This window comes from Emys orbicularis, chromosome 5 (genome assembly GCF_028017835.1).
Source record: "Emys orbicularis isolate rEmyOrb1 chromosome 5, rEmyOrb1.hap1, whole genome shotgun sequence".
Taxonomy (NCBI): domain Eukaryota; kingdom Metazoa; phylum Chordata; order Testudines; family Emydidae; genus Emys; species Emys orbicularis.
The window spans coordinates 93,393,611-93,418,775 of record NC_088687.1 but is presented as its reverse complement, the minus strand read 5'-3'; the positions used below and the strand labels follow the sequence as shown (position 1 = coordinate 93,418,775).

Sequence of the window (25,165 nt, the reverse complement as noted above, 5' to 3'; positions counted from 1 at the left end):
TTTGATCACATCAATGCCCTTGCTAAATCCCTGTTGGGTATAATAATGCTTGCTTGTTTCTCATACGAGAGAATTAATTAACATTTAAACAGCACTTTGACAGGAAGAGCACTATAGAAATGCAAAGTATCACTGCATTATAGTCACCATATACCTACATTAAATATATAGATTTTTTACTAAAAATTGCTTGATTTTTTAAATTATTTGGATTAATTTATTCTTATGTTTTGTAAAATCTCTTGTTTCTATAGGGTCCAAAGTATATTAAAACTGATTCGGGCCAAGGAAGAAGACAGTGGAGATTATACTTTGGTTGCTGAAAATGGAGAAGAGACTAAAAGCTATACTTTCTCATTGCTAATACAAGGTAAGCATATCAAGAACCCTATTGGACTGGGCAGAGGTAGCCGTAGACAGCAAAGACTTAAGTCCATTTAAACACCAGGTGTCCTGCTAACCTACAGATCTACTAGAATGAAAGGCCTGGAAGCCAGTAATGGTTGTGTTCTAGTCCTGACTGTGACTTCTTCAGTGGCCTTGTGCGAGTAGTTTTATCTCCCTGCCTATCCTGAGTTACTCCATCTGCAAAATGGAGAGGACATTTGTTAAGCTACTTCACAAGGGATTGCTTTGAAGACGAAGAGTGCTAAGTGTTATGATTTCAGCAGCAAATTAGTTTGGCTGCTTCCCTGCCATGTCACTTACTAGCACAATACTAGCTGATTGGCTGGAGCTGGATTGGTGTTTTCCAAGAGTAGTTCCTACTGGTATGTCAATTGTACTGACTGGTCACTCAAGTAAGACCCTTAGGAACAACAGTTCACCTTTTGCCACTCCACACTTATACAGTTTATCATCCTCTGCAGAAGAAGCACATTGTGGAAACAATATTTCTAGTATTGCCAGTCCCAAAAGTTCAAAATAATGAGTCAGATCCGCCAAAATCATGAGTTTACTTGTGGCTTTTTTGGTCTACCTTTTGATTTTTTAACTCGCCCTTCCATGCCAGTGTGTGTGTGACAGTTACAGTGTTGCCAACTCTCCCAAATTTATAAAGTGAGGTGACTTTGGTCCCCTCTGCAGGAGTTCTCACTGGCTGCCTGATGGTGTGGAGCTTCCAGCATCTCCCCAGACCCCAAAATTCTAACTAATTACATCAGCCCCATATCTGCCCATCCGTCAGCCCAGCAATTAATTACCTCCCAGCCACCACATCAGTTCTGCCCCTTACCCAGCTCCCACATCAATTCTGTCTCCCCCAACCCAACACTTGCAGTTTCCCAAGCCTCACCTGCTCCTTTTACAGCTCCAGAGGTTTTTTTACCCCACCCTCTTCCCCTGTCTAGGCTGGGTGTTGCATGGATGTCGAGGGGAAGGACCAGAGAGTAGCCTGACCCAATTTTCACAAGGAGGGAAGGGAGAAAGGAGCAGAGCCACACTGAGGTGCTGGGTGCTTTCTGCTCCCTCCTCCTGTGAAAATGGTATCTGCTGCTCCCTCTCTTCCCTCCCTACCTGAAAAGTCCTCTTGGCTCCTGAGGGGCCAAGCTCCGGCTGCTTCCTGCAGGCGCTCCCATGTTACAAATAAGTAATAGTAATAGGGATATTGCTAAATGGCTGAGTTCTGGGAGGTGGGTGGGAGGGGGGTCCTCTGGTTTTCTCTGTATTTTTCATCTTTACTCTTCCTGTGCTCTCAAATGAGGCTGAGTAGGGAAGGATAAGGCTTTCTCTGCATCCAGTCACAGACATCCAAATTGCCACCCAGCTGGTGTCTCTCAGGAGCAGTGTGAGGCTCTCATGCTCTCTCTGTGCCCCAGGACCAAGCACACCCCTTCCACAGCGCCCCCTTCTGTGACTGTGCTGTAGCCTGAGCCCCGTTCTCCCCCGCAGGATATAAGTAACTTTCATCAAAGTCAATCTGAGTTAGTCATATCCTTCAGGGGAAAATCAGACTCTGGAGAGCAAGCCAAGAGCTTAGAACCCAGACTTGGATTCCCTGAGGAGCAGAGCAATACGCTGTTGCTAGGCTGCTGGTCAGACAAATGACAGCAATTTTAAACGTCTGTCCTGTTCCATTTGTAATTCTAACCCAAATAAAGGGGGGGAAATTCTAACATGCTCTTTTCAATTCACTTCTAGTTTCAGCTTCAATTCTAAAACTGGTGGATCACCACGGCTCTGGAGGGGGACAGATGGTCCAATGCTTGGCAAAAGGGACGCCTTTCCCTGACGTGGAATGGCTGATTTGCAAGGACATTAAAAAGTAAGAAAAACAGATGTGCCTTTATCTTCATATGTGAACGTTTTTTCTTGACCAACATAATTTAAGCTTGTGACACACATTCCTTATCAGTCCTCTGGAAACTATGATTCTGGTTTGTCTTGCCAAAGTGACAAGTTGTTTATGCTTCATCAGCATATGGATGGGGTGGGGGTTAATATCATTCCTACTGATTTTGTCCTGTAGAACACATATGCTGTATCTATTTAACAGGTTTCTCTAAGATGTGGTACCTAATTAGTGATGAGTGAGCCTCAGGGAAGTTTAGATGAGCAAGTCAGATGCTTATCCACATATCTTTTGAGGCTTTCCTGCCATCTCCTGAGCAGACTAACCTATCCCATAACCCTTTCACACTCCCCCATCCACCTTCTTCCTGCAACTGAGCCCACCGCAGATAATAATATTTTTTACATTCAAAGTGCTTTAGAAATGTTAACTAATTAATCCCCTCACATTTGTTGATCTAGTTTCGGGGTCACCCCTTCTCCCCCTCCTCTGGAGACAATCGCACAGAGAGACAACAAGCCTGGTGGGGCTCAGCAGCCCTGGTAACCTCAGATACTTTCTGTTGTCGTTAGACCCACATTTCATGCCACTGTATGGGATTTCCCCCTCTCTTCTGTCCCAAAGAGATTTGTGGAGCACTGGGGCTTCAGAGGCCAGCCATGAATTCTGGGGTGTAATGAGAAAGCCCCAGAGCAATGCGAAGTTTGGACTAGGCAACAGTGAGCTGCCAGGCCTGCGGGGCTCCATTACTAGTGCTTCAAAGGTGGTAGTGCTGGTAGGGATCAGAAATTCATTGGCTCTAGGAGGAGGGGAGCCAGAGGATTGTTAGGAAGTGGGTACATACTTAAACATCTTTGGTCCTTAAAATAATTCTTGCCAGAGAAAGGGAGTAGGGAAAGGGTGCTTAGGGTGATCCTCATTTTGTTTACACTTGCTCATCCATCCATAAATCTGATGTCTATATTCATGGATATTCTATTTCTGCAGATGCAGTAATGATACCTCATGGATGCTTTTGACTAACAACATCTCAAATATACACATGGAGGCTCATCGGGTTGATAAGGACCAGGTGAAAAGCCAGGTGACCTTCCAAAAGGTAGAAGAAACCCTGGTAGTACGGTGCATGGCGAGGAACACTCTTGGTGCTGTTACTCGGGAACTGAAGCTTGTGGCTCCTAGTGAGTTAACTTTGTCACTCCTGAGAGATTTAAATAGCCATTTCAAACTCCCCCTCAAATAAACCCAATCAAATCTGGAAATTATTATGCAGTGTGAATGTCTAATAGGTAAAACACCAGCTCTTTGAAAGTAAATAATGATGAAAACAGATTTGGCAGCTCTTCCCCAGACATTTGAGCAAGAGCCATTCTCCAGGTCTTAATTCTGAATCCATCTTTCCCATATTATGTGGTTCCATGATCCATCTCTTCATTTTAGTTACTAATGGCCATGGAAGTCTCTTCCAGGCAACCACTGTTGTTCCTGAAATAGGAAGGCAGGGTTATTATAGGCAGTGAATGACTTAATGCCCCCTGCCTCTGGAGACTGCACTTTTCACATCTGCAGTGCACAAGAACTTTGATGGCAAAGGAGGTGGGAGTCTTACAGTCACCTACAAACTCGGGCCTCTGTCACATCCCTCTGCATTCAGAAGGCAAATCTAAACTGAGGCCTTTTCTTTTACTACAGCATTGCGATCAGAATTAACTGTGGCTGCAGCAGTCCTAGTGTTAGTAGTGATTGTGATTATTTCACTGATTGTCCTGGTCATCTTATGGAAACAGGTAACTTAAAATATGTAATTTCTATACTGAATTGAATTAGTGATCTGACCCATTCTTAAATCAGGCATGAGCCTGACAATTTATGTTTCATTTATTGTGTACGGCAGAAACCAAAGTATGAGATAAGATGGAGAGTAATTGAGTCTATCAGCCCTGATGGCCATGAGTACATTTATGTGGACCCAATGCAACTGCCCTATGACTCAAGATGGGAGTTTCCTAGAGATGGATTAGTACTTGGTAAGAACTTTGAGATCCTCTTCTTTTGTAGAGATAAGACATTGATTTAATGCATGTGGGGAATCAGAGCTCTTGACCTGCACTCATTGAGTGAGCTCTGTGAAGAGCCAAACTGTTGCAGATAAAGTCTGTTTATATAGAAAGAACTTTCTATATTGCTAAATGGAATGATCAGACCACGACAATTCTATGCTATCCAGTATTAATAAAATTCTTAACCTGGTATATAAACAAAACCAGAAGAGTCTTGCAAAACATCTAGAAATCAGAATGCCCCGGCAACTATATAAGTACCACTGCCCTGTACTGGACAGAAAGTCAGACATGCCCAAGTGTGCTTGATTATGTCACCCTCTAGTGTCTGGACCATAGACCATATAAACCCTAATACTACTAAAGTTAATGGAAATTCTCCTTTAGTGGCATTGGTAGGAGCTTTGGAATTGGGAACAGAAAGTCCAAGGACAACTGTGAATCTCTTTGGCCATGGTTGGCAATATAGCTGATAACCATTATGTTCTGTGCTGCTGCAGAATCTTTACAAAATTATTAACAAACAAACAAACAAACAAACAAACAAACAAACAAACAAACAAACAGATTTTTCATGGAAAATTATTCTGAATACAACAAAAATACATCTATCTACCTACCTATCTTAGCTCCTTGACTTTCCTCCGAAATCCTCTTCTTTCTCCTTTTTCTGTCACATCACCATCCTCCCTGACACCCAGGCTTGAAATCTGGGGCCATGTGTGACTTCTACCTCTCTTTCACCTTTCACATCCAAGCTTATTCCATAATATTTCTGAGATCCAAATTTTTCTCTTTCCAGACAGCAAAGCTCTCTCCTGTCTTGATTACTGTAACCTCTTTGTCTCTGGCCTTCCTTCTCTCCACATGGCTCCCCTCAAGACCCTACAAAACTGTCACTGTCTCTTTCAGTCTTTCCTTTAGCTATCCCTGCTTCACTGCCTCAAGTTCAAGCTCCTTGTCCTTGCCTTCAAGGGTCTGTGGAACTGTTCCTGCCTATTTATCTGCCTGTCTCTCTCCTCACACTACCCATTGACCACTCTTCTCTACCAGAGATGTCTGCCTTGAGCCCCATACTTTAGTGTCTCCTATATCCCTCTTCTACCCTGTTTCCACACTGCTTCACACATAGTGCCTTCCCCAAAAGGTTTGTCAGGCCATTAGCCTCTCCTTCCCTCCCTAAATTCCCGCCTTACGATTCACTTCTGCTGAGATGCCCACAAGAAGTGAGTCAGCAAGGACATTTTTATTTTATAAGACATTTATAGTTCTATGTGTAGAGACCCAATGTAATCTGGAAGTAGTTATGCAGTTTTATTAAAATATTTTAAAACTATAAATCCATGATGTCAAATGCCATTGTCACATAAACTTCTTTCTGTGAACACTGCTTTTCTTCTTTCCACCCCTGCTTTACTGTTTTGTTGTCTCTTTGTCATGTCTCATGTGGAATTCAATTATAAGCTCTTCAGGGCAAGGCTCTCATACCATTATAGATGACCTGTAAATACCCAGCACAATTCTGGGTAGCGTGATATAATAAATAATTGTCTGTCTGCCTGCCTGCCTGCCTCTTTCTCTCTCTCTCCTATCTATCTATAGCATCTTAAGCATTTCTAACATCCCCATTATGGAGGTATCTATGCACCAAATAATACACAAACAAGTGAAGAAAACCATGAAAGGTATTTTTTTATACACTTTACAAAACATGTTCTATTTCTATTTCCTGTTGTGTGAGTCAATATAATCAAAAGCAGTTCTTGCCAGAGAGAGGATTTCTGTTGATTCTCAAGTGAATGTATCACAAGGAATTTCTGATTCAGAAATAAATTCACTTAATTAAATTTGCTCTGCTAACTGCAGACCAAACCATGGTGGATACTTATGGGAATTATTTGACTACATCCCTGGCTTTAATTATGTGTATAAAACAATTATCGGAATTGGGTTGTTAACAGTCCACCACAGTAATTTTTGTCTCTCTTTGACTCATCAGCATCAGTTTACTTCAATGCATTCTTGTTTATGAGTAAATTCAGGAAGGTTAACTTTAGAAAATGGCACTGCTTGTTCTTACAGCAATCTGGATAGCACAAGTATTTTTCTTGACATGCTGAATATACATTCATCATATATATCTTTCTTATGAGGCAGTTTCATCATATGGGCCATATTCTGCCCTCATTTATGCCAGTGAACCCCATTGACTTTACTGGTATGATGGGATCTCCCCCCCCCACCCCCAAATGGAATTTCTGCTATTCAATCAGTTATATAGCAATGCAGTAAGTTACTGAAGATCGTAAAGGTTATCCAAAGCCTTTAGGAAAATTTGGGGATGTGGCTTAACTGGTGTTGTTCCTTTAATGTGTATACTTCCTCTTCTAGCGTGTAAGCCAGCCAGCATCCTTCTACCTGCTTTACAGGCTTGTGGTATCTGGAGTGCAATACCATGCTAGGTGACCATAGTCTGCTTTGGGTTACTGGAGTTCAGTTGACTGGAATTCAATAAATTGAGGTCACACTGACAATTTTGCTTTGTTCTTGTTCCCGCAATGTATTACTGTGACAGAGTGTGAGTAGCCCAAGCTGACTCACCACTCCGTGCTCTTTGGAAGCATTCCCACCTGGGGTAAATTGAGGAGGTAATAATTTAAATTCTCAGAGATTAACTCATTAGTTGGGTGATTCAGCTCATCAGCTGGAATTTACCCTTGAAAGAGAGAGGCAGGAAGAGCCCAAGGTAGAAGGCTGTGCCTTCAAGCCAAAGATGCCTAAGATTTCAGAGAGATGAGAGCTCTCCCTTGCCCTGTGCCTTGGTAGTAGATGAAGACTTGGGGAGAAGTTATGCTGTGGGGAACAAACATTTATAGAGCACATTGTAAATAAAGCACTGGGTGTTGAATTTGCCACTGGTGTGTGTGAGGACTGTTTGCAATAAAAATCCAAGGGGAGGGAACCCTGTCCTGTGAAAATAACATATAGTGATGTTGCTTAGATACTATAGACATGATGAGTTAGGACTACCTGAGAGAGAGAAATTATATTGCAATGATCTGATCAATGTGTTTGAACACCACTACCCTCTGCTGGATATAATCAGAACTGCCCTGCTCTGTGTCATAGGCCTTCCACTGCTAATAGCTAGCTGACATTCTTCTTTCCCTGAAGTGGTAGGGAATAGTGTTTTTGAGTACCAGGATTTGAGTTCTGTCCCTGCTGTTGCTGTGGATTTCTGCATGGCCATAGTGTGTGACATAGTGACACCCATGATCTCCTAGATGGCCACTGATTTGCCACAATAGTCTTATTAAAAATCCAGTGCTACTCTGACTGCTGAAACCAGACAGACACATTATTAATGGCTTTGCTCTCATTCCCAGACTACCAACAAGATTTAAAAATAGGGCTGTCAAGCGATTAAAAAAATTAATCGTGCTCTTAATAATAGAATGCCATTTATTTAAATATTTTTGGATGTTTTCCTACATTTTAAAATATATTAATTTCAATTACAACACAGAATACAAGTGCATAGTGCTCATTTTATATTTATTTTTGATTACAAATATTTGCACTCTAAAAAACAAAAGAAATAGTATTTTTCAATTCATCTAATGCAAGTACTGTAGGGCAATCTCTTTATCATGCAAGTTGAACTTACAAATGTAGAATTATGTACAAAAAAAAACTACACTCAAAATTAAAACAATGTAAAACTTTAGAGCCTACAAGTCCACTCAGTCCTACTTCTTGTTCAGCCAATCGCTCAGACAAACAAGTCTGCCTGATAATGCTGCCTGCTTCTTGTTTACAGTGTCACCTGAAAGAGAGAACAGGTGTTCATTGTTGTAGCTGGTATCACAAGATATTTATGTGCCAGATGCACTAAAGATTCATGTGACCCTTCATGCTTCAACCACCATTCCAGTGGACATGTGTCCATGCTGATGATGGGTTCTGCTCGATAACAATCCAAAGCAGTGCGGACTGACACATGTTCATTTTCATCATCTGAGTCAGATGCCACCAGCAGAAGGTTGATTTTTTTTTTTGTGATTCGGGTTCTGTAGTTTCTGCATTGGAGGCATTGCTCTTTTAAGACTTCTGAAAGCATGCGCCACACCTTGTCCCTCTCAGATTTTGGAAGGCACCTCAGATTCTTAAACCTTGGGTCAAGTGCTGTAGCTATTTTTAGAAATCTCACATTGGTACCTTCTTTGCGTTTTGTCAAATCTGCAGTGAAAGTGTTCTTGAAAAGAATAACATGTGCTGGGTCATCATCTGAGACTGCTAAAACATGAAATATATGGCAGAATGAGGGTAAAACAGAGCAGGAGACATACCATTCTCCCCCAAGGAGTTCAGTCACAAATTTCATTAATGCATGATGTTTTTTTTAACGAGTGTCATCAGCGTGGAAGTGTCCTCTGGAAAGGTGGTTGAAGCATGAAGGGGCATACGAATGTTTAGCATATCTGGCACGTAAATACCATGCAATGCCTGTTACAGAAGTGCCATGTGAACGTCTGTTCTCACTTTCAGGTGACATTGTAAAAAAGCGGGCAGCATTATCTCCCATAAATGTAAACAAACTTGTTTGTCTTAGTGATTGACTGAACAAGAAGTAGGACTGAGTGGACTTGTAGGCTCTAAAGTGTTACAGTGTTTTGTTTCTGAGTGCAGTTATGTAACAAAAAAATCTACATTTGTAAATTGCACTTTCATGATAAAGAGATTGCACTACAGTACTTGTATGAGGTGAATTGAAAAATGCAATTTCTTTTGTTCATCACTTTTACAGTGCAAATATTTTGAATAAGAAATAATATAAAGTGAGCACTGTACACTATATTCTGTGTTGTAATTGAAATCAATATATTTGAAAATGTAGAAAAATATCCAAAAATATTTAATAAATTTCAGTTGGTATTCTATTGCTTAAAGAGCGATTAAAACGGCAATTAATTGTGATTAATTTTTAATTGCAATTAATTTTAATCACGTGAGTTAACTGTGATTAATTGACAGCCCTATTTAAAAACCAACCTAATAACTCAATTATGTAGCTGCTTCATGCACAAAATTCCATTGAAATCAATGACCCTAAATAGCTCAAAAGACTGGATATGGCTTACAGAGTCTATCACTTATTAGGCACTATCACATACTAGCATCTCATGCCAGTGACTGTGTTACCATTTGGAGGTTAGATTTGAAATGAGTTAATTGTCACAATCCAGATTGAAGTGAATAGTCTCCATTTCACAGGTCTACGTCTGGAGCAGCTCTGCTGAGTTCAGTAACTTACCAGATTTATACTTGTGCCCCTGAGAGCAGAAATTGGCCTAGAATTGCCAAAAAATGGCCCCTCTCTTCAGCAATCTCACCAGAGAAGCGGAGGAGCAAATGGGGATGGAGGCTGAACTGAGGCATTTTCTCATCCGTGTATATGGCCCTCTCTTTCAGTATGAAGAAACTTGTTATCCCTGCTGTCTGTCCATGTAGAGAAATAGAAGAATTCACTCTCTAGGGCTGTTCCTCTGGCACCTTTATAGTAAAAATAAAAGAAAATGTATAGTCTAATGGGGGGCTGCCAGTCAATGTCTCTGTACCAATAGCATAAGGAGCTTTGCTCTGTGGCAGATGCAACATCCAGCTCTAAGCAGTTAATTCCCACTTGATATCAAAATGCAAGTGTAAAAGACATAGGGGGCAGGACTTAAAAAAATATGTGAAGAGGGGATGAAAAGGGGAAGTAATGAGTCCCTGACATTCAGGAAGTGCTCCCACCATTCTCCACAAACCCCCAGATTTAGCTGAGATGCCAATGAGGGGGAAGCACTTCTCATGCTCACTTTACGATACGATTGTGGGCGGAATTGGAGAGTGCAGCTGACAAGATGAAACCGCATCAGCAACATGTTTTAAGGGGCTGCATCCTGCCATGTGGTTCACAGATCTGCAATCTGAAAATGTTCCATGGCTAAATTACACACTCAAGATGGTGGAAATTTTGTAGGAAGATTCTCACATCCTCACTGGTAAGGGAACCTATTGGTGCACAAGAGGCGGAGAGAAAAAAATTCTCATATTGTTTTGTAACCAAGTTGTGAGAGACCTTAGGAAGGAATATAGTTAGGCCAGCACTGACCAGTTTTGAAAATCCCATCTTTCCTTTTCTATCTTGGTGATACATGCATTTTTTTGGCTGGAATTTTCATATAGGAGTTGGTCTATTAATTATAGATAGGCCATGTACTGTGTATTATGGTTAAGATAAACAGTAGCTTCTCCAGAAGCATCATCTCCAGAAGCGCAGGAGAGGGCAGGTGCAATATATGGTAGATATGTATAGATCGCATGAACATTAAAAGTTGCAATATTGTATTTCCTGACAAGAACGGAAACCGGATGACCTTTTATTTGTACTGGTAGTAAAAAAAACGTGCATCAGGAATGTGATCACATACTGACATCTGGAATTTATGAAATACATGGAATGTACTAATTTGGGTGTATTTTTTGCATATTGCATATTTCATTAAAAGTCTGCCTCAAGCCTTCATATCAGTTCCATACACAATTCTTCCCCATACTGAATCCACAACAGAAGACAGAATATGCTAATCAACAATTTTTGTCTGAACTGATCTGTGGGCAGAATAAAGTGGGTTAAACATGGGATGTGTTAATACAGCACTTGGAAACTGCCACAAAATCTATTCCTGCATATGAAACACATTTGTATATTAAACTTCAGAGGACTTTTCCCTCAGGTGTAATCAACATGTATTTTAACTTCTCTCAGATTGTTGCTAGTCCCTGCTTTTGTATTCTTAAACTGAGCTGGTACCACCATCAAATCTATCGTATTGTTAGTGTGGACATAAGGGTCTAAGGCACTCTGCTGGATTATCCTTTAGATTGATAGTTCTGTATGACATGGTATCTAATGACAGTAATGGCATCAAACTAGTGATGGAGAGTCAAATTCAGTCCTGGGGTAAGCAGGCACAACTCAACTGAAGTCAGTTACACCACAGCAGAATTTGGAACAGAGAATTTAGATTAGACATTAGGAAATCAGTGTTCTATAGTTAAAAGTGTTCAGACGAAGGATTAGGGTAGTGGACAACCCTGAATGAAACGGAGTTTCAGTGATGTCACCTCCTGCCCTACTAGCTGATTAATAATGTGCTTTTGTCCTCTTGTTTACTTGTCTTTCTTTAGGAATATTATTTAATTCAAGCAATTCTTTTTCATTTCTTGTCCTCTTCTGCTTAACTGATTTTTTTATTGGTGATAGGAGTAGACAGTAATAATAATAAATAGTTTTGGATGAACAAGTATGCTCATTCTGCATAAATAGGAACACATACCAGCAGCATTACATAAAGAGCAATGGCAGCAGAAACTGAGATAAGCTATCAGCAACTGTTCATTGAATAACAAACTCTATTGTCTGCAGGTCGAATCCTTGGTTCGGGCGCGTTTGGGAAAGTAGTTGAAGGAACTGCATATGGATTAAGTCGCTCTCAACCAGTGATGAAGGTAGCTGTGAAAATGCTGAAACGTAAGTGATCCTCATGGTGTCAGTGTCCAAGCCAGCTGGTTCAAGCTGATGCAGGATTATTAGCATTGTCTTAATTTCTCCCTACATATTAGAAGGTTATATCTTAATTGCATTGGTTTAGACATCATGATAACTCAGAAAGTTTGGAAAAGGATAAATAATCATAATCTTTTTGAACAGATTAAAATGATACCATGGCGCAACTAAGTAGAATCAGTCAGGTTCTCAGCTAGTGTAGATCACTTGAGTTCCACTGAAACTAAATCAGCTTATGCTAGCTGAGGAGCTGACCCAATGACTTTAAAAGAAATTTAAAATTAATGTCTACAGCATAAATGTGGTAATGGTCATCCTTCACACAGGAAAGAGCTACATTAGTGGTAAAAAGCTCAATAAACTTTTGGAATCGAATATCTCTGTTTTTGTAAGTATTTCTCATAGTGGTGCTCTGACATGAGCATAGTGGTCTGGTGGTTAGTACTTGCATATATAAATCTTACAAGCCAGATTGATTGGTGCAAGGTTGGAGGGACTGGACAAAAGGATTGTGGGGCCCTGATTTTAGGGCTGTCTGGCTGCCAATCTGAACCTGCATAAAATAGACTTGCCGCAGGACTGCCCTACTTTGTTCCAGCTGCCAAATGCCCCTAAGGGCTATTCCAGCCAGTGGGTGCGGTCAGGGAGTAGGGATGCTCAGTAGGGAGCTTCTAAAGAGGCTCTGTCAGTGCTTAATTTGTGCCAGGGCTTGCCAGGACTGAGCCCCAGCACCTCTAGGCTTGGTAGTCCATAGCCCCGGCACCTCTGGGCTTGGCAGTCCATAGCCCCGGCACCTCTGGGCTTGGTAGTCCATAGCCCTGGCACCTCTGGGCTTGCCATGTCAGTTATGAAAGTAAAAAAAACATTATTGAGCCCCAGCTCCTAATTGCTTGAGCCTGGCACCTCTTTCATTACAAATTAAGCACTGGTCTCTGTGCCACTTGGAGGTTTGCCCACCCATGGATGAATCCCCAAAGGGTCAGCTAACCTGGGATTATGACTGCTTTGTACCACAAAGAAGGGCAAATAGATTGGGCCCACTAGTGAACTGAGTCAAGTGAGTCTTTATTAGTGACTAGTAATTCTCATTAGACCTTCAGAAATGCTATCACCAGATAAAGTGCAAAGGCTTCCTTAAGAGGCCTCTGTGTAAATGTTTAAACCAACCAAGCAATATATCATATTCAATATTTGTATTAACTGAACGATATTAACATTTGCAAGAACAAGGATCATTGACCATTAACTGAACTATTTATTTTTCTGACAGCCACAGCTAGATCCAGTGAAAAACAGGCACTAATGTCTGAACTGAAGATAATGACACATCTTGGGCCTCATTTGAACATTGTGAATCTCTTAGGAGCTTGTACTAAATCAGGTAGGTTTGTCTAACACAAAATCAATATTTGCTAAGCAACTAAAATCGAGCCTGTAACCACCCCAAATTAGAGCGTTCCAAGCAACTAAAATTTAGTATTTAACATAGTCTATATGTTGAGCAAGTGCTTTTTAAAATAAATGTGAGTAAATGGATGCCTGATAAAACTGCCTATACATGCTAGTAGTTATACTCCCAGTTCAACATACTGGCATGCATAATCCTTAACACTAGGTCCCCTGTATATTTGGTTTTCCATTATCTTTTCAGTGATATATATATTTTTATCATCAAGGTATTATTTTGCCTTCTTTCATTAGGTCCAATTTACATCATTACTGAATACTGCTTTTATGGGGATTTGGTAAACTACCTGCATAAAAACAGGGATAATTTCCTGAGCCGACATCCAGAAAAGCCAAAGAAGGACTTGGACATTTTTGGGATGAACCCAGCTGATGAAAGCACAAGAAGGTGGGAAAGGACAAAAAGGATTATAGTTTGCCAATTAAGGGCATGATGTTACAATGAAAATCTTCATTTAGGCAAATAGCCCCATTGGCTTCACTATATGGGTTTTCTTGGCAGGACTGGGCCCTATGAAAATTGTCTGAATGAATGGTATACTTTGATCAACTGTAATATTTAAAATAAATGCCACAGGAAGTAATATTAGCTGAGTTCCTGCAACTCCCATTGAGTTCAGTGGGATGTGTGAGTGCTCAGCATTTGTGGAAATCAGGTAACTTATATTTAGACTCCTATATCCATATTCAGACACCTAATTTTGGCACTCAGCTTTGAAAATGTTGGGCATGGTTTTTATTTATTACCATGAGAAGTAATTTTTTGTACTTCTGTACATCAGAGTGACATGAACTACATCACAATGAATTATGACCCAGACGCAGAACCATGAAGATGCCATGTGAAATATGAATCAAATCACTGGGCAATATTGTCTTTGTTTATTATTTCAGTTATGTCATTTTATCCTTTGAAAACAATGGCGAATACATGGACATGAAACAAGCTGATACGACTCAGTATGTGCCAATGCTGGAACGGAAGGAGGGTTCTAAGTATTCGGATATCCAGAGATCAATGTATGATCGGCCTGCTTCATATAAGAAAAAATCTGTGTCAGGTAACTGCATTCATTGTTGTTAAAAACCATTCTTTCAGAAATGCATGTGTTACTTCTGCCCTCCAGTGGAAGGAATTAGAACTACTCCAATATCTGTGGCATGCCTCCTACAGCTTACCAGGGAGAAAGATTCTCCTTTAGCTCAAGTGATAGGCACCTATGCTTGTGGAGCAAGAAGAATGGAGTTTTATCTTTGCTGCTTCTGCTGTGAAGTTCTCAGCAGCCATGGTGTATAGCATGGTGACACTGAGGGCAGGTCTACATTACAGCCAGGATCAGGGCCGGCTCTGGCTTTTTTGCTGCCCCAGGCAAAAAAGCCTCCGGCCGCCCCCCCAGCGGGGGGGGGGGGCCAGAGCGCAGGGGGCAGGGCGGCGAGCCCCGGCCGGGGCTCGCTGCTCTCCCCCCGGCGGCTGGGGGGAGGGCGCCGGGGGGAGGGCGGCGAGCCCGGCCGTGGCCCCGCTCTCCCCGGCGGCCGGAGCGCCGCGCCGCCCCCCTCCAGGTGCCGCCCCAAGCACAAGCTTGGTGGGCTGGTGCCTGGAGCTGGCCCTGGCCAGGATCGACGCTCTGAGATCGATCCACCGGTGGTCGATTTAGCGGTTCTAGTGAAGACCCGCCATATCGACAGCAGTTCGCTCTCCAGTTGACCCCTGTACTCTACCCCTGACAAGAAGAGTAAGGGAAGTCGACGGGAGAGTTTCTGCTGTCAACGCCCCACGGTAACTCGACCTAAGATACATTCATAAAATATTAGGGTTGGAAGAGACCTCAGGAGGTCATCTAGTCCAACCCCCTGCTCAAGGCAGGACAAACACCAACTAAATCATCCCAGCCAGGGCTTTGTAAACCCGGTCCTTATTGACGTAGCTGGAGTTGCGTAGTGTAGGTCGACGTACCACGGTAGTGTAGACATAGCCTCAGAGTCTTAAGTGGCAAAGGTATTGTTACTTTTGTATGTTTTGCAAGATTCTGAGCAATGTGACAGTAATAATTAATAATAATTAATAATTTTTCTTTCTCTGTTTCCACTTTCATTGACCGACACTTATGAAAAGGAAAAAAATTCCAGATGCTTTTCTGGATTATGTAACGATGGTGATGAAGGGCAACGCATCCCATTCCTTTCCCCTTTTCTCAGAAACTCAAAGCATTGCTTCCAAAAGAGGCTTGCTCACTTCTGGCTCTAGGCCTGAGGTCCTGAATCATTTGCAGACCCAGAGTTAGTTGGCAGATGAGTGCACTGCTGCTTTGCTCAGGGCCACCAGGGGTAAATGAATAGCCCAGTCTGCTCTTTGCTGTCATTATTTTTTATTATTAAAAAAAGAATGATTGCCATAGAGTTCCTGATCCTCCAGTGACAGTACTGGACATGTCCTAATGCATACTTGCTGAGAAACATAACAGTGCTCAGCAAAACTGAAATGGTCAAAAATGTACAAAAGTTTTAATGGCGTTACCATCTCTAAACCAATGTCTTATTTCTAACCACATGTCGAATAGTAAGAACAACCCACATAATGTAGGTGGCCCTTTCTAACTTAGATTTCTACAATCCCCTGTAAAAAAAAAAGTCTATATACAGAAGACAAACAAAAACTATATTTAGTATTGGATATTTTTTTCTTTTTTTAAGGAATGCAGTCTGTATTAGTGACTGATGCAAACATGCAAAGGGATTATTTATTCTGAAAAGATGGTTTTGGGCCATGATCCTCTGCTAAAGTCATCACCTCGGAAGCATAGAAGGTAGAAAGAACTGGGCACTGGTTTCATGACCTGAATACACTTTTATAACACAAGCATATTTTACCTCCGCCTTTTTCAACAGAACCAGAAGTCAAAAACCTGCTTTCTGACGACAATTCTGACAGCCTCAGTTTGCTGGATTTACTAAGCTTCATGTACCAAGTTGCACGGGGGATGGAGTTCTTGGCTTCTAAAAATGTGAGTGCCATGAGGAACTAAACAGAAATGGCCTAGTCTTTTTTGGATTTAAAAACCACAACATGAAAGAATGTCCTTTTAGGGGTTTAAGCACCCTCTCCATTAACTAGAAACACAAGACAAAAGTGATTACAAAACCAAAGCAGCAGCATTTTTCTTCCCCTACACCATGTCAGCCACCAGTCAGAATATCAACTGCAAAGCAGAGCTTTCTCACACCACGCTGTCCCAGCTGACAAGACCCACCCCCTCCCACAACTGCCTTTCTTGAATGCTGGCTCAATAGGTGGTCCAATTTTAACTGTGCCTGCAAGGTCAACACATTTTGGGTTTTTTTCAGGGAGGGGATAGTGCATTCCAAAGGAAATGGGCCTTTGTGGGAATTGGTATCTCTTTAAATGACTTATGATCTCTCCATGCAGTGTGTGCACCGTGACTTGGCAGCTCGTAATGTCCTTCTGGCTCAAGGAAAAATTGTGAAGATCTGTGACTTTGGTCTGGCTAGGGACATCATGCATGATTCCAACTATGTCTCCAAAGGCAGCGTATGTACTTGCTTAATCTTTTTATTTCAGTATTTAATTGAGATGTCAGTATAATACTCTCGTTAAGGTTCTTCTGGTCAGTGTTTGGTTACACTAATGGACAGTTGGATGAAAACAAGAGAAACAATTGTTTTTTCAATTAATTCACATGACTTCACAAAGTCTGTTTGAAAGATGAAAAGTCCTTGGCCAGAACTAGTATTTTTCAGGGTGAGATTTTAACTGGCAAGTTTTGTGACTGGATGAATTACTAAGGGAATGTCATTGTGATGTAGCATAACATAGCAGTCAATGACACATTTGCATAAGCATATCACCAGTGTACCTCCCATATCATGTCCACAAATCAACTGAGTCACTTGCTAATAATTTAGCAATTCAGGTATTCCTGGATTCGTTATTTTGAGGAGTAAGTAGAAGCTTTGCTCATAATCCTGTAACCTCTTCATATTTCCTTGAATAAAAAAATATTACTAACTACTTTATCAAATGTGCATTTATTAAGGCAAACCTTCTTCCTACTGTCAAATGATACATCTGCTGTACTGAGCAGGATTTCTGTAATGATTTATATGTTTATTTTGTTGCAGACTTTTCTCCCAGTGAAATGGATGGCACCTGAAAGCATTTTTGACAATCTATACACAACATTAAGTGATGTCTGGTCTTATGGCATTCTGCTGTGGGAGATATTTTCTCTTGGTATGTACTATGAGCACTTCTTTACATGCAGTACTTAAGCTGGTTGAGTTCATGGTACATTAAAATAAGAACTGTAAATATTATTGTGACAACAAACTACAGGGGTGAATTGTGTAAGGTGCTATGCAGACATGAAGTAAAAAGAAAGTCCCTGTCCCAAAGAACTGACGATACTGGTTTATGACAAGGTGGGCAGGTTGAAGGCTGGTGCTGTTGATTGCTGCTGACTTTTGAGTTGGCTGCTAGTGAGCTGAAAGCCATCCTCGTCTCATTTACTTCCATTTACTGGACCAACGGAGAAGGGCAGACTGCATGCTGGGCTCTGGGAAACTTTCCTAGGCTGAGGGAGGCTCAAAGCAAACATGCTCTGGGCAGCAGGGCTGCTAGAGCTGGCTGTTTGCACTGGCAGTTCCAAGCAGCAGAAGCCATTAGGTGGGGCAGCGTAGCACAAAGCACAGCTGCCCCAGGCATTCCAGTGACTCCCTTCCGGTCTGGTAGGAAGAGACTGGATGAGGTGAGTCTGCCTGAGATTACAATGATGAGAGCAGACTATAACTGTGTAATCCCTATTAAACAGCCCCAGGCTCACCACATGACAATATCCCTTAAAATGAGCAGAGACTGTTAAGCTCTAGAATGGCTTGTCACATAAATACTTCTTAAAACAGCAACAGATGCACATCTATCAACTGTGTTTATACAGTCCCACCACCTTAGTACCTGAGCTTCTCACAATCTTTTAAAATTTCCCAGCACTGCTGTGAGGTAGGAATGTATTATAGCACCCATTTTGCAGATGGGCAACTGAGGCCCTGATCCTCAAATGTATTTAGGTGCCTAAATTCTTTTTAAATCAGTGGGAGTTAGGGCCCTAAATACCTTTGATCTGGGCCAGGGAGACTAATGCTATGTCTACACTGCACTGCAATGTACCAAAGTGCGGCACTGTAACCCCCCTACAGGAATGCTGCAGGTGCAAACTAAAAGGTTCCTAGGTTGCATTAATGTAATCCTGCAGCGGAGGGCCTAAGACACATAGTGGGGCAGTTCTGAGGATAGTGGTGTTCAAACACAATCAGATCATTGCAGTATAATTTCTCTCTCAGGTAGACCTAACTCATCCATATCTATAGTATCCAAGCACCATCACTATATGTGCTTACATTAATTATTAATACGAAATAGGAACTTTTTAGTTTGCACCTGCAGCATCCACACATGGGAGTTACAGTGCAGCACTTTGGTGTGCAGTGCTACTCACACCCCCATAGTCTGAACTGTGTGGCAGCGTAGAGAAGCCCTAAGAGACTTGCCGAAAGTCACCCAGAAAGTCTGTGGCAGAACAGGGAAGTGAACCTGGGCCACCCAACCCCAGGCTAGTACCTGGACCACTGCACTGTCTTTCTTTTCTCTCTTCTAGCATAATAAGCTTCACAAATATTGCAGATTGATTTTTCTGTAAGTAGGGCCTGTTACAATTGTTCCTAAAAGACATTTCATATAAAACTGTTGACCATATTAAGCTCTCTTTCTGCAGGACAGTAATGTGAGCTCTGGCATGTGTATTTATTTATTTGTATTACAGAAGCCCCTAGGAACCTCAGTCATGGGCCCCTTTGTGCTAGGTGCTGTACAAACACAGAACATTAAAGTCATGCTATGGTTCTATGGAAGAACAGGCTCCAAAGATGTACATTAGAACCTCAACAACTCACGCTAGTCCTGAGGAGAGCCATTGTGAATAACTGAATTTTGTAAAGGGGCAGATTCTGCCAGACTAACACACGTGGAGTGGTTTCTATTGAGTGCTGAGCTGTTGACTGGCCCATCGATTCCAATGGGACTCCACCTGGAGTAATGTGCTGTTCAATGTCAGTAAAAGTGGCAGAATATTGCCCAAAGTGAACAAATGAAATAAAAATAATCAAGGATAATGCATCATGAAACGTACTTTGTTCATTCATTTTGTCAACTGTAGTTTGGCTTTAATTCTGATAACATTTCATAATACAGCGTTACCCCTTTTGGGCCTGAGCGGTAAATCAATATTCAGGGCCAACACCCACTTGATATTGATAACTTCTAGCATAACAACACTAATCCAATTTTTTTCACAGGTAGAGCTTTCGTCCAACATATACATTTACAATAAAAAACATATAAAACATCCGCTGACAAGTAAAAGCCAATAAAAAAAATAGATATTGTACTAGTAAATATACTGTAGCATATGCTGTATAAATAACAAAACCTTCCCAGTATGTTAACATATGTTTTTACAGCACCTGGCAAAATGGAACTCTAATCTCAGTTGGGGCCTTGGGGCATTACAAGCAATCAATAATCACAGTAATAATGAAACCTCACTACAGTGTCCTGCTATTACATCTCTGTTGAGAGATGGAGAGACAGCAGAGATTATGGATTATTTTTTATTTAATTTTCAGATTTAGAGCATCAATCCCTAACTCCTGACATATCACAAGATTTAAAAAGAACAACATCCAGTACAGAAATCCAGTACATTGATTAAAGAGACTTAGAAAAGCCAGCTCAACTCCCCCCCGAAATCTAGCTCACACTCTTAGCGCTTTCCAAAATTTCAGATAGCATCTAATGCAGAAAATATTAACTAGACACATGAATTGAGCATCATCCTAAACCCCGACTCCAATCTCCATTTCCAGCTCATCCAGGGGCGGCTCCAGGCACCAGCGCACCAAGCGCGTGCCTGGGGCAGCAAGCCGCGGGGGGCAGCCTGCCGGTCGCTGCGAGGGCGGCAGTCAGGCTGCCTTTGGCGGCATGCCTGCGGGAGGTCCCCCGGTCCCGTGGTTTTGGCGGCAATTCGGCGGCGGGGACTCCGAAGGCACGGCCTGCAGACCTCCCGCAGGCATGCCGCCGAATCTGCATGCCCAGCGGACCACCCGCAGGCGCGTTGCCGAAAGCCGTGCTCGGGGTGACAAAAAACATAGAGCCGCCCCTGAGCTCATCAAATACCCAGCAGAAGAGATTTGTGGTTTAATGAGGGCCTGCTGGGTGTTTGGTTTTTCATATATTTAGTTGTGGTTTATTATAACATTGGAAGTATTCAAACAATGTAAAAGAGCCACTTTTGTTGCCTTTTACCATTAAGGTGGCACACCATACCCTGGCATGATGGTTGATTCTTCTTTCTACAACAAGATAAAAAGTGGCTACCGAATGGCAAAACCTGACCATGCTACCAGTGAAGTGTACGTATGCTCTTTTTTGTTTCTCCTCTACCAAAATCTACCTCCAGTTGATTTTGTTTTTGTCTCTCTGGCTGTTGATTTTCAACTTCCAGCTGATGAAACTGGTTTCTGTTTTATTTGCAGGTATGAGATTATGGTGAAATGTTGGAACAGCGAACCGGAGAAAAGACCTTCTTTTTACCATTTGAGTGAAATTGTGGAGAATCTGTTGCCTGGCGAATACAAGAAGGTTTGTTCTCTGGAATTTCCATTGCATTTTGTATCTGTTCCCAGAGGAGTTGTAACTCAGCTGCTCAGATCATCTGTGCAGTAAGCATGTCATTAAGCCATGTGAATGAAATGCTTCAGATATGCTGTTGCAGTGTATAAGAAACTATAAGGTTATAAAACTAAGGTTGCTGGTGGGAACCAATTTTTTTTTTTTTTTTAATCATAGAATATCAGGGTTGGAAGGGACCTCAGGAAGTCATCTAGTCCAACCCCCTGCTCAAAGCAGGACCAATCCCCAGACAGATATTTACCTCAGTACCCTAAATGGGCCCCTCAAGGATTGAGCTCACAACCCTGGGTTTAGCAGGCCAATGCTCAAACCCCTGAGCTATCCCCCCGTTGTACATAAGGGATAGCACTTTCCATTTCCTGTAGGCCCATTATCATCTTAATCCTTCTGTTAATCATAGAGCTGGTCCTACATATTTGCATAGGCTTTTTTCAGAAAATGTAAAAATCCTAAGAAAGGCACCAATTCCCCTGTGTGTATAATCTCCCCCAGCCTCCATCAACCCCTTCCCCCCAGCTTGAACCCTGATGCCCAGGCACTAATGACCCCTCTTCACACACACACACACACACACACACACACACACACACACACACACACACTCCTGCTTCCATGCACCCATCATTTATTAGTGGGTTCCCCCACATGTACATACTCCTGCTTCCCCCCCAGCCCTCACTCACTCTTGCCCCTCCATTCGCTTCTGCTGTTCACCCTCACTCCTGTGCCTCTGCTCCTCACTTCTTCTACCCATTCATTTTTCACTACTGGGCCTCTTGCCCCACAACATTCATCCCTTATTGCTGGGCCTCTACCACCCCATACATCATCCATGCTTCTCTGTATACCTCCCGGCCCCTCATTCCTGGGCCCCTGCAAACTCACGGATGGCTGAGTCCCTATTCTTCCTCTTCACAGACCTCTTCATTATTTCTGCCCCTCCTCAACACACACAAACGCCATCTTTGGCCCTATTTGCATACAACCACACTTCCTGGGCCTCACCCAATGGAGTGAGAGAGGAGAGGAATTCATCATCTCGCCTTCAGGAATATTCTCTCATTCCTTCCTTGGAGAAGGTGCCAGATCTGGTCAGTAGACTCAGGGGAAGGGTAGCTGCCAGGAGCCAGAGGAATTTACTCCTGCTCCCTGCCCAGGGGAGGGGAGGGAACCAATGGGGATCTTCATTGTCACTCCTCATTAGCTTAGAGGAAGGAGAGCAAGTGGAAGAGCTCTGCACACAGAAAATAGAAGGGAGAGAGATCATGCAGTGTCAGTACTCCCTGATCCCCACTGATCCCCAGCACTAATATTGGTAACCAGTCGCATGGCATACATGCACCACTGAATAATTAAACTAACAACTCCCTGTTTGGATCCAGAGTTGCATCTGAAAGATGCCATCACTTGCCTGCAGAGATGTTAGTGCACCAAGGTGTGCACATAGAGGTGTACAAGCACTATTTTAAAATGAAACCCACCCAACCATCTTTTAAATATTAGTACCTGTGTGTATTATCAGGCCAGAGGCACTTGTCCAAAGAAGCCTTGTAAAACACCTCGAATAAGCCTGCATAGCTCAGCTCAGAGCAATAGAGCCACACCAGCTCACATCAAGACAGAGTGCCTACTGGTTTGGTTTAGTTACGCAGCACAGCTAGTTGCAGCAGGTTGCTGAGGAGCGGACACCTTCTTGTACAGCATCAAAGACCATTTTAAAATTAATCTTTTCAGAGCTATGAAAGGATTCATCTGGACTTCCTGAAAAGCGACCACCCAGCGGTCACGCGCATGAGAGTGGACTGTGACAACACCTACATCGGTGTCACTTACAAGAATGAAGACAAGCTAAAGGACAGGGAGAGTGGATTTGATGAGCAGAGGTTGAGCGCTGACAGTGGCTACATCATCCCCCTGCCCGACATTGATCCCGTCTCCGAAGATGAACTTGGCAAAAGGAACAGGCACAGGTAGTTGCTGCTTACAGTACATTATGGGCCAGATTCTGCCATCCTCACTTACCCTTCTATAGCACCTTAGTCTGGTCCAGATTCTGATACTCTTACTCTTGAGTAGCACCTTATTAGAAAGCTAGCCCACTGACTTCAGTGGGGCTACTTGTAGAGTTAGGTACTATTCATTATGAGTCAGGGTATAGAGTGCAGCTCTGTGTGACTAGCCCCAGTGATTTCAATGGGGCAGTCCATGGAGCCCAGTACTCATTAAGGCCTGGGACCGCCTACACAAGAGACCTCCTCTTTTCTTGTACTGTACTGCCATAGAGAAGAAGGGGTCTGGCAGGATGTTACCCCTGAGGCCCCTCACCTTTGGAATTAACTTTCCAGCTTGCTCCAACGTAACAAAATTGACTGGCCTTTGTTTTTCCGAGAATGAGCGAGTTGGAACAGGGTTTGAGGTATGTGAGGGATTGATTTATTTTATTTCAGAACTGCTGGTTCTTGTAATGGGGTTAGGCTATTTCAGAGGGGTTTTTTGTGCTTTTTAATTGGTGACAGAGCCTTGGATGGGATTCTTATCAATGGATTCTTATCAATATAAATAGATACATAAATAAAATACCTAGTGTGAATGAGGGTAGCTGAATCTAGCACAATGTGGCTAGCGGTGTTTTCAGCTACATTCATTTTATACTCTGTTTATTATAAGTTAAGATCCTAGGAGACAAGTTTTTGTATCTTTAGACTATTATAAAGAGAAACTAGAATGAGGTCATTTTTAACCATGGGGCAGGAGTTTCCAGGCCTGATCTAAGCACCTACGGTCTCTGTTGTACCATCTTTTCCTTAAGCTTCTCATTCCCTCTCTTTCCCAGATTTTTCTAATTAGCCATTTGCCATAGCAGTATCCGATATTGGTTGGTGGGGTCTTCTTTCAAGTCTAATGTTTCACTCATGAATACTGTATGGATGAGTTGGCAGGAGGCATTCTCAGAAAAGTGTGGTCAACTTGCTCTCTTGAATTCCAAAATTATTCATTACCCTCTGGTGACTTCCTCATACCAGATGTCAATCACTCTAAGAAAAAGGTAGTTAGAGATCACCTAAGATAACCCAAGGTGCCAGAAGGTCGGTGCATAGATCCACTTCCATGTCAATGGATCAACTGTAGAAATTCAAATATCATGTTTATTTCACTATGTATTATAGCTCCTAGTTTCTTTGCCTCTTACAGTTCCCAGACATCTGAAGAAAGTGCCATTGAGACTGGTTCAAGCAGCTCTACCTTTATCAAGCGAGAGGATGAGACCATTGAGGACATTGACATGATGGATGACATTGGAATAGATTCCTCAGACCTGGTTGAAGACAGCTTCCTGTAATTCACATGGAATTAATGGACATCTTTGAGCTATGTCACAAGAGAAGCTCGCCATGTGATCTAAGGACTTTTTACTCTGTAGAGAAAACCACTTTATTTCAATGCAAAGGATGTAAGGAAAGTAGAGATTTGTTTCCAGCGCACAGAGGTCATCCTGAATATGAAAGAGTGAGACATGCTGAAGTCAGCTTTTCAGTGTTGCTTTTTGTAGTACTTCAGTAGCATCTCAGTGGTATTTGCAGTTTGAATAGGTGGAAGGACAAAGGCCATAAACAGACCAGTTTTGTGTTTCAAGGGCATTCATGACTCTGATGGATAGAATTTCCACTGCAGCAAAACGTCATCATTGTAATTATGTAAATAACTGTCTGCTCAAGGATCTTTTGAGGTGTGCATTGAATATATTCTGTGGACTTAGAAGAGATCACTCAAGATTTCTGTGTACTTTGCCACTTAATCTCAATATCAGCTGCTGCTGAACTATCATGTGAATGAAGTACATGCAAAAACCACTTTTGAAACTTAAAGGTACTGGAACTACATAACATTTTACTTTTTACAGTTAATGCAAATAAAAGGGAATAATAATAATTAATTAATTAAAAAGCCTTCTATAATAGGTGTTAGAAGCC

At 42.1% G+C, this 25,165-nt stretch overlaps 1 protein-coding gene across 1 annotated transcript in view; it reads left to right on the top strand.

Moving 5' to 3' along the window:
* The window catches only part of PDGFRA (platelet derived growth factor receptor alpha), a 38,061-nt gene extending 13,527 nt beyond the window's left edge, over nucleotides 1–24,534 (top strand). The window contains exons 8-23 of the mRNA XM_065405237.1: nucleotides 255–370; nucleotides 2,140–2,263; nucleotides 3,278–3,471; nucleotides 3,983–4,077; nucleotides 4,185–4,317; nucleotides 11,825–11,929; nucleotides 13,236–13,346; nucleotides 13,667–13,820; nucleotides 14,327–14,493; nucleotides 16,319–16,434; nucleotides 16,857–16,979; nucleotides 17,570–17,681; nucleotides 20,815–20,914; nucleotides 21,038–21,143; nucleotides 22,929–23,164; nucleotides 24,387–24,534. Coding sequence (XP_065261309.1) covers nucleotides 255–370; nucleotides 2,140–2,263; nucleotides 3,278–3,471; nucleotides 3,983–4,077; nucleotides 4,185–4,317; nucleotides 11,825–11,929; nucleotides 13,236–13,346; nucleotides 13,667–13,820; nucleotides 14,327–14,493; nucleotides 16,319–16,434; nucleotides 16,857–16,979; nucleotides 17,570–17,681; nucleotides 20,815–20,914; nucleotides 21,038–21,143; nucleotides 22,929–23,164; nucleotides 24,387–24,534 — 2,140 coding nt within the window. The remainder of the gene's footprint in view (nucleotides 1–254; nucleotides 371–2,139; nucleotides 2,264–3,277; nucleotides 3,472–3,982; nucleotides 4,078–4,184; nucleotides 4,318–11,824; nucleotides 11,930–13,235; nucleotides 13,347–13,666; nucleotides 13,821–14,326; nucleotides 14,494–16,318; nucleotides 16,435–16,856; nucleotides 16,980–17,569; nucleotides 17,682–20,814; nucleotides 20,915–21,037; nucleotides 21,144–22,928; nucleotides 23,165–24,386) is intronic.
* The last annotated feature ends 631 nt before the right edge of the window (nucleotides 24,535–25,165 follow it).